This window comes from Cibotium barometz, chromosome 6 (genome assembly GCF_041138505.1).
Source record: "Cibotium barometz isolate CiBa-2024 chromosome 6, ASM4113850v1, whole genome shotgun sequence".
Classification (NCBI taxonomy): domain Eukaryota; kingdom Viridiplantae; phylum Streptophyta; class Polypodiopsida; order Cyatheales; family Cibotiaceae; genus Cibotium; species Cibotium barometz.
In genome coordinates this window covers 52,712,369-52,722,706 of record NC_141051.1, presented here as the reverse complement: position 1 = coordinate 52,722,706, position 10,338 = coordinate 52,712,369, and the positions used below count along the sequence as shown (strand labels likewise).

At 38.1% G+C, this 10,338-nt stretch overlaps 1 protein-coding gene across 1 annotated transcript; it reads right to left on the bottom strand.

Moving 5' to 3' along the window:
- Positions 1-860: 860 nt before the first annotated feature.
- On the bottom strand, positions 861-3,027 carry LOC147637861 (2-hydroxyisoflavanone dehydratase-like). The gene is made up of 2 exons (XM_086799704.1): positions 1,946-3,027; positions 861-1,688 (listed from the first exon to the last, which is right to left on the bottom strand). Exons 1-2 carry the CDS (start codon positions 2,490-2,492, stop codon positions 1,099-1,101), a joined length of 1,137 nt encoding a protein of 378 aa, XP_086655830.1. The 5' UTR covers positions 2,493-3,027; the 3' UTR covers positions 861-1,098.
- Between the last annotated feature and the right edge of the window lie 7,311 nt (positions 3,028-10,338).

The window sequence follows — 10,338 nt, the reverse complement described above, 5'->3', positions numbered from 1 at the left end:
GAGAGAGAGAGAAAGCATGGAGAGAGAGAGAGAGAGAGAGAGAAAGCATGGAGAGAGAGAGAGTCTCAAGTAAGACCTTCACAAAATGTTGGGACATGCAATAACCTCATTGTTAAAGGTATTGCCAAAAGATTCCGACTATGCATAGGGCCAATGCGATGCTAGACAAGCGGTACCGTCATAGTCGAAGGCATGGTGTAATAATGTTATGTATATATATACACTTCTTAGACTTGTCATAGTTTGTGCGATATATGTTTGAATCACATCCACAAGTTTGTTCTTGCGGTGTTTTACTGGTTTTACACCTCTTCTTTTGTGGAGGCTTTCGGGGGTATATAGTTTTATTAACCTTGACACCCACGTTCCTTATAAGCCAACCTATGGTCCAACTCAGTGTTGCATTTTGTTGGGCAACCTTGCCCATTAAATAAGGCATGAGACATGCACCATTTATATGTAATTGATGACGGCTGATTATTGTTTTTAAGTTTTTTAAGTCCAAAATACCCAAAAACGTTCAAAACGCCCGTCAAAAATCAAGCCTGCAAAATGAACCGGAAAAAAAGAGAGAGAGAGAGAGAGCGCGCGCGCGCGGCCCCTCATTTTTAGGCTACCCCAATAAACCCTTCTAATCCTTTCAGAAAAGGAAGGGTTTAGCAAGGGCGAATAACGTCAATCCTAATGGGAAGGTCCACCCTGCTCCCCCCATTAGCCCTGGTGGGATGGGGCTTTTAGTTTAAGCTGCCATACATAATAGGCGATTGGTGTCGCAGAAGCCTCTCATAAAAGGAAAAGTGGAGGCCCGGATACACATAATCTTAAGAGTTATTTCAAAACTGTTTTATCACTTTGTAGGAGTCCATAAAAATTCAGCTACACACGCACAGCTTCAGATATTATTTTTTTGGCCTTACAACCATAAAGCAAAAGAGCTATAACGATATTATCCAACACCAAAATATTGGCTAACATGATGGTAATACTTGGGCCAAAGAGCCAAGCTAGTATAGAAATTAGGGCTTCAATTTTCAACTGATAGCTTTCTAAAATAATCTGAGCTCACTGAAAAGCAGGGAATCTCATCATTAGATCAATTCAGAGCTTCTCCAAGAACTCAACTATTCTGCTCTCACGCAGCTGAGCAAGCTCAGACTCAGCCTTCTGTAAATGGAAACAATGGCCTTGGCCAGGGGTCTCATGGAGCTCTACATCCTTGCCTGCTTGCTTGAGAGCCTTGAAGTAGTCCATGCCACCTTCAAACAGCAGATCCTTGTCCGCCACCAGAACCAGGGCAGGCGGCAATGGCACCTCAGAGAGGCGTGGCGAATCCGGGTGCAGGCAATGGAGTAGAGGGTCCCCAAGCTTGGCTCCCTCAGGCAAACAAAATCTAACGGAGGTTGCCATCATCTTTGAGGTGACAGCAGGGTCTGTTGAGGGTTTCATCTCAGGAAGAGGATCTGCCATTACCCCAATGTCAACAAATACCAAGCCCCGGATATGGAGAGGGCTCCATTCCCGCTTGGCCAACTGCAATGCCACAAAGTGCAGTATAGTGGCTCCCGCGCTCTCTCCAGTGCAGAAAACCCTAGAAGCATCACCATGCTCAGTAAGCCAGGGCTCTTCCTCGCCTGTGCAGGAAACCCTAGACAATTCACCCTGCTCAGGCTCCCAGGGTTCCTTCTTGCCTGCACATGAAACCCTAGAAACATGTAAGCCATGGTTGTACAAGGTTTTTTCTAATCTGCACAACAAAACTAGATTTCTCATCGTTGCAAATGAATCCTTAGAATCCTCATCTGCACAAGGAACCCTAGAAACAAATAAGATATTTCTCCTTTTTTGCCTCTATAGAAACACATCGACTAGTGCTCCTTTCTCGCCTGTATGGGAAACCCTACGCAACATCACCATGCTTAAGCATCCATGGAACCTTCTCACTTACCTGTGTCGTCACCATGCTGCCATGGCTGTTTCTCTGTTGTTGCAAACTGTGACCGCAGCCAGCACATGCTTTCATAGCAGTCCTGGTACTGTGCAGGCAGGCGATGCTCAGGGGCAAGGCGGTAAGCGACAGAGATCCAGATAGATCTTGATTTGGCAGCCATTCTACTGCAGTAATTGTGAAAAATGGGCTCAGCGGGACTGCCGAGGCACATTCCTCCACCATGGAAGTGAAGGACCAGGGGAGCCGCGCTCTGGTCAGGGTCTCTGTTCGCTACGCTGTGGGGCAAGAAGATGCGAGCCCAAGTGCCTGTAAAGGAGTTAATCACCACATCCTTTGTTGCGACGCCATTGATGAACTCTGGAGCGGCATGGATGAGGGGGATTGTGGAAGGCGATCGCTCTATAGATCTGTCTGCATACAAGACAATCGCACCAGGGATCTCAGTCACTACAACTCGCTTGCCGAGCTCCATAGCCTCCATGTGCACAACTAGACTCCTAGTGCAAAACGCACCCTCTTTACATTTATATAGCATGCACCACATGAATTAAATGAGGACCTCAAATGCAAGAAAAACACCCTCCAAAAGAGCATGTCCACTTGAAATTCTATTGAATCTTTGAAGTTCACTTTTTGCTAGTATCATAGCATAGCTAGACCTTTAAAGAATGACTCTAAACCTCGGATGTGATAGAAGATTTGTTAGTGCTCCCATCTCTCTTCCTCCTTGGTTGTTCTCAAGTTTTTGTTTTTTTTCTTACAGTTTCTAAGGTAATATATATAATTATTATTGATCCCAAAAAAAAATAGATTTGTTAGTGCTTAAAGTGGAAGCTCTGATTAAGAGTGTCTATGGTAGGAACATCCATGGCGGAAGATGGTTGGGCATAACCTTGAATGTCATAGAAGATTCACCATGGGTTGAAGAGGAAAAATAAATTTGAACAAGCATTTTCTTCATAGTTTCATCAAATTAGTACTATTTTTGAAAAAAATGGAGAAGATATTTTTCCTTCTTCTCTCAAGATGAGGCATAAGTTGAGCCGCTCTAAGATGAAGCGAACCCATCTTTTCCCAAACCCTATTTGTGCTTAAAGTGGACGTTGAGATTAAGCATTGTCTACAGAGAAATGTGCATATTGGAAGATTGTTGGGGCACAAGTTCTCTACCTACAGTGGAAGTGCACTTATTATATGACGAGTCATGTTATATTCAAAAGTCCAAGTGGTTGGGTACAAGTGCACTTATTACATGAAGAGTCATGTTATATTCACAAAGTCCAAGTGGTTGGATACAAGTTGTACCCAACCACTTGGACTTGTGAATATAACATGCCTATGGTTGGGGGCTGAAAGGATGTAATGTTTTTCAGTTTTTTATATATATATATATATTGGTTTCAAAAAAAAAGAATATATCTATCTACAATGGATATATCCATTGTAGATAGATATATTCTTTTTTTTTAGAACCTATATATATATATATATATATATATATATATATATATATATATATATATATATATATAAACTGAAAACCTGTGGTTGGGCTGAAAGGATGTAATATTTTTCAGTTATATATTTTCAGCCCAACCACAGGTTTTCAGTTATATATATATATATATATATATATATAATTGAAAAACATTACATCCTTTCAGCCCAACCATAGGCATGTTATATTCACAAGTCCAAGTGGTTGGGTACAAGTGCACTATTTACATGACGAGTCATGTTATATTCACAAAGTCCAAGTGGTTGGATACAAACTATCTATCTACAATAGAAATGCACTTATTGCATGACGAGTTGTCTTATATTCACAAACCCACTTGGCTCTCTCTCTCTCTCTCTCTCTCTCTCTCTCTCTCTCTCTCTCTCTCTCTCTCTCTCTCTCTCTCTCTCTCTCTCTCTCTCTACACACACACACACATGCATGCACGCGTGGACATGTACATATGGACCCCATCCTTTGAAGGCTACTCAAGCAAGAAATTCAACCCTCTTTAGTGTATGATTCTATATAGAAGGATAAACACAACACTCAAAATTATCAAAGTTGAGAATATGTTTGTATTGGTGAAACACGTCAAAGGTTCATGTAGACCATTGGACATTTGAAAGAAAAAACCTTTATAAATAATGAGTTTGTAACAATAAAGACTACCAAGTCACTTTAAAATCATTTTTATACGTATGAAAGTGATGTGAATATTATTTTAATACTTGACTATATATATATGTATGTATGTATGTGTGTGTGTGTGTGTGTGTGTGTGTGTGTGTGTGTGTGTGTGTGTGTGTATTTGTGTGTGTGTGTGTGTGTGTGTGTGTGTGTGTGAGAGAGAGAGAGAGTTTAGACTTCAAAAACAAGACAAAGGTTGTGATAAGAGCAAAGATCACTTTTCAAATTCAATCAATTTTCTCATGTGGCAAGATATCTTTTAAAGATACATTTGAATTTGTCTTAAGTATAATAAACTTTTATGAATTTTACATTCACAAAGCTTTCAATACTTAAAAAGGACAAGTTTATAGCCCACCAATCACCTACTTTTAAAAAAAATCATGATATTCTCTTTATCTAATTTAATTTTAGAACTTCAAAAGTCAGTCCTACCACTATGTCATTCCAAAGGCATGCTAATAAACTTTTGATTGTGTGTCCCTACTTAGAAGATGGTATATTAAATAACTACAGTAAGGTCTAGCCTTCTTCGTAAGAACATGAAGCAATTATATAGAATCAAATAAATGAAGTATAAGGAAAATATATTCAACAAAACCAAAAGCCATAAGAACTTTCCCCCCTCCCCCCCCACACACACACACACCTTTTTTTTTAGTAATGATATATTACTAATGGGACACCTCAGTGCGAGGTGAAAACCCATGAAGAAATATGCAATGTACAATGGCAATTCCCAAAAGGACCCATACTAGAGTTCCTAAGAAACAATCAAAGAAAAGTGAGGAAGTTTGTAAATCAACATCCTAGCTTGCATAACAACAGTGCAATGTCTGTCTATCACAAGGAGAGTGAGACGGTGCTGCACCCTCTTTGGACGTGTCCACATTCCAAACTGCTCTTGGACAAGGTTTTATCTTGCTTACGCATTAGATTTCCCGCACACTCTGAGAGTTCTGGATATTTGGAGTCCTAAAAGTTACACTTCGGCCTTATGCTACATTCTTCTACTGGGTACGGTTCTACGCTATGTGGACAATTTGGAGCAATCGAATCCGATTCATGTTCAGACACAATATGTCAAACACCCCCCCCCACACACACACACAATCACACACATATGTGTGCACGCACATACACACACACACACACACACACACACACACACACACACACACAGATTGATAGATTAACCCATAGGACCAAAATATAATGCTAGCTACTTGTGGCCTCAAAACATAAAACAAAACACAATGCTAGCCACTTGTGAACCCAAAACATAAAATAAAAGAAAACCTAATATAATTTATCCTTCTAAGAGGGTTAGAAGCTAAAGCATCATCACATGTAACAGACTAAACATGGTCTTTTCATACCTTAGGAGTGCAAAACACTTGGGCTAATGGCCCTTCCTCTCAATAGACTACTCAATTTCCCAACTTGGGGTGATGACCCTTCTCTCTTGATAGATTACTCAATTTCCATACTTGTGGGTTGCTCAAACTTTCTCTAACTTTGCTCCCTTTTTCTTAATCATTCAAGTATGATACCATTCTCCATCCATAGGAATGAACCTTTTGGTTTGTTAGACTATTTAATGATGTTAAGTTGGTCTTCTTAAATTGCTCTGAGGGTAACACTACATGGTTCTTGCCTTAAAGATTGATGCTTATATGGTCTCAATCTTCCACTCGATTTTGTGGGTACCATTCAATACGGTGTCCCATCCACTTACATCTTCGTGTTTCTTTCTATCTTCTTCTTTGTACCAGCACTTAGGGATCCCCTGAAAGGGGTGGGGGACCTTGATTCTTTTCTATTCCTTCATATTAAATTTTACTTTTGTGACCCCCTTCTTTAGAGAAGGAGAGAATGAGGCCAAATTTTGGGGTGGAGAGAGAGAGAGAGAGAGAGAGAGAGAGAAAGAGAGGGTTAGAAGAGAACAAAGGACTAAGGATACATAGACATTATCTCATGGAAGAAAGGAGGGTGAGAAGAGAACAAAGGACTAAGCATGCATAGACTTATCTCAAGGAAGAAACAAGCCCGTAAAAAAGTGATTCTTGGGAATTCAATAGTAGAGTTCAATATTCTTATAGGTCCTTAAGGCTAGAGGCACTCTCTCTTGCACCTCCACAATAATGGTCTATAATGGTTGGTCTATGATGGTTGATCTGTAATGTTCTCTTGAAACCTCTCCACAATTTAATGGTCTATAATGGTTGGTTTGTAATGGTCTCTTGTAACCTCTAAAGAATTTAATGGTCTATAATGGTCTCAAAACATCATGGCATGGGTTCCATCATAAGTAAAAGATGGATTCTCTATTGGGCCCTTCTCCTAAGGACCATCATGGCCTAGGTTCCATCATAAGTAAAAGATGGAATCTTTGTTAGGCCCTGGACCATAGGAAAGGTGATATGTTGTGTCAATGTAGCTTAAATATTTGAATACTCCTTTCCCTTTTGAGGTGAGATGGTTTCACTCTAAAACTTCTTTTATTTATGAGCTTTGTCCTAAAGGTCTTATCCCCCCAAAGAATATAATTACCACATGCAAAAAGATGATTAATGTAGATTATGCTAAAATCTTTTATATTTTGATTGGCTTTTACAATTGAAAGTTCAAGCTTCGTGTGTAAGTAGGACTTCTTTTACGAATTTGACATACATAATCCATATTATTGTGAAGGAAGTGGAGACACACAACTTGATGATGCATGGCATGTTTCCATTTCCTTATTATTATTAGCACATGAGTAGTCACATGCTAAAGTTTAAAGAGATTAGTGATTTATTTTTGGATGAAAAGTGGCAATCCTTATTTGCATATTTCGTGCATGTGAACAAGTTTTGGAGCTATTTTGGGAGAGTTTTGGTGTTACAAGTCTAAGAGATAGAGGAACTAAATATTTAATAAAGTTATTGGGGGTTTCTCATGTATGTTTGCATTTGCATATACAACAATCTAGGGTTGCATTTTCATATACAACAATGTTGGATAAGAAAAGAGTATGATTGTAATGGTAAGGATGAAGGGTATGCTATAGGAGGATAGATAGCATATATACAACAATGTAGGTTTCCAGTTGCATATACAACAATGTAGGCTTGCATCATTTGCATGTACAACAATGTTGGCTAAAAGAGTATAATTGTAATGATAAGAATAAAGGGTATGGTATAGGATAGGTAGCATTTAGGAAGGTATTTATACATAATGATGTCGTGCATTTTTATGAAAGATGTTATTCAATCAAGCAAAGAGAATGATTTTTTATAAAGCATCTCTCCAACATAGGGCATTAGTTAGTACCCTTTGGTAGTAGATAAAATATGTACATTTTGAAGGAGTATATTTATAATAATAAGGATCGCGGATAGGCAGTATCAACACGGTATATATGCTACCTATCATCATATATATGCTACATATGGTATTAGTTGGCATATATGCTCCCTATCATATATATGCTATGTGGTAGTTTGTAGATTTTATTGATAGGTGTATTTTTTTATCCTTCAAGAGCCTAATCATAATGTTACCTTCTTATTTGGATGAGATAGGGTAGGTCTCATTAGGAAGGATATGCTTTGTAAGTAGATAAATTATGTATGATGTTAAGGATGGAGGGTTGGGTATAGGATATAGGTATTAGGGTATGCATGCTACATGATACTTTATGCAGGCTTTATTAATATGCATAATTTTTTATCCTTCAAGAGCCTAGTGTTACCTTCTCATTTTGATGCTTCAAGGCTTAAAGTCCTTTTGCACAACTTTCTTTTTTTGTAACTTTTTCCCTTATGGCATTCAAAAGTTGGGTGCCTTAAGAAAAGAGCATGGCCTCTGTATGAAAAGTTTTAAGGAAGTGGTGTCTCATTCAACATAATTCTACATGTATCTCATAAAGATTTGTTTGGTGAGAACATTTTTACACATGTAAGTGATTTTTTTAATATCATAAAATAAATTGCATTCATCAAAAGTGAAGTCATATACTTTGAAAAATTAAATAAGGCTATAGCCATAAGCTTTGGTCCTAGAATTATATTATCAAAATTTTTTTTACCATACCCATTTTAAAGTTACTATGAATTAAGAAGGTTAAAATTCATGAGTGATATCCCCCTCCACCCCTTCTTGCTGGCCCTGGCCCTATCCCACACACACACACACACACACATACATAAACACACAAAAGCATACATAAACACACACATACATAAACACACAAAAGCATACACGCACACACACATTACATACATACATGCATGCATGCATATACACACACATATTTGCATATATCATACCTACCTACATACATAAATACACGCACACACACATACATGCATACACGCACACACACATACGTGCATACCTACCTACATACATAAATACACGCACACACACATACGTGCATACCTACCTAAATAGATATGTAGATATATACACATACATACTTGCATACACATCATATCTACATACATACATACATACATAAATCTATATGCATGTATTATATATGCATGGATGCATCTATATACAAAGTGTGTGTATGTATGTATATATGTACATGTGTGTGTGTGTGTGTGTGAAAGTATGTATGTTATATACATGTACATACATACGGACATATGTATGTATGTGTGTACATACATACATACATATATGCATCTATATGTATGTATTATATATGCATGGATGCATCTATATATGAAGTGTGTGCATGTATGTATGTATATATGTATATATGTACGTGTGTGTGTGTGTGTGTGTGAAAGTACGTTGTCATATATAATATAAAAATTTAAGGATTAAACATATGCTTAATATATATAAATTGTTAAATTATTAGTATATCCCTATAGCCTCTAGCCATGTAAACATGTGGCTCAAATTTTCTCTCTTTACCTCAGTCCATGAATCCACTTCTCTCTCTCTCTCTCTCTCTCTCTCTCTCTCTCTCTCTCTCTCCATGTGCCCTTGAGCACTCAACCTATGAGTCCACCCCTCATGCCCTTTGGTGTTCTTCTTATACAAATAAATAGACCCTCATGCACATATTTTCCCCTTGTTATAAATCTTTTTCAACACAAATAGCATCTCCCTATCTTCCCCAAGTTTCATCTCTATCTTAGCTCTCCCCTTAATTTTCTTTGGCATGCTAGTCTCTCTCTCTCTCTATATATATATGTGTGTGTGTGTGTGTGCGTGCACACACACAAGCCTACTAGAGGAGGAAAGGACTATGTAGTGAGGTAATGAATACTAGGAGGTGGACTAGGGGATCTTACACTAATGCAAAGGGGATCTTACACTAGGTAATGAATACTAGGAGGTGGACTAGGGGATCTTACACTAATGCAAATAAGATTGAAAAGTCCATATTTGGCTACATTCTCATAGCTCACAAACAAGGTAGATAATATTTTTCTATGGATGGAAAAGGCTACATTATTCTAGTAGCTCACAAACAAGGCATATGAATAGTTTTGTGTGATGAAAAAGATCATTGTGGATCTCTAGAAGGGTAATGTTAGTAAGCTCCACCCCCCCTCTCCTCTCTTCTCTCTCTCTCTCTCTCTCTCTCTCTCTCTCTCTCTCATGCTACATTCATCCTACCATCCTTGTAAACCCCCATCCAACCCCAATGCGGATTGGTGTTCTTCCTATAAATAGTTAAATCACCATAGAAACATATCCCTATATTCCCAAAGTTTTATCTCTATCTTAGCTCTTTTTTTTTTTGTGAGATGCTCTCTCTCTCTCTCTCTCTCTCTCTCTCTCTCTCTCTCTCTCTCTCTCTCTAGTATAATAGGAAAGGGTTGGTTAACAAGGTAATGCATTCTGAAAGGTGGAGTAGGGGGACCTTAATTTAATGAAAATGAAGGCAAATTATACACACTTGGATATAGTTTTGGTAGTATATATATATGTATGTATGTGTAAATATATCTGTACATACATACATACATACATACATATATATAGATACATAAATACATACACACATGTGTGTGTGTGTGTGTGTACACAGGGAAATTTTTGCGAGCTTTCAAGAATATCTCGCGAGATTTTGAATTTATAGTTTTTTTTCAAGACATTATCACTAGGCTATAATGGACTTTATAAATCGATTATTCTCTCTCCTGCCCTCTCTCTCTCTCTCTCTCTCTCTCTCTCTCTCTCTCTCTCT

Bases quoted from the DNA above. Each gene is read 5' to 3' on its own strand.
- LOC147637861 (XM_086799704.1), bottom strand. From the start codon at position 2,492: ATGTGGTGCATGCTATATAAATGTAAAGAGGGTGCGTTTTGCACTAGG. The intron at 1,689-1,945 runs GTAAGTGAGAAG...TTTCATGTGCAG, and splicing joins GCAGCATGGTGACGACACAG to GCAAGAAGGAACCCTGGGAG.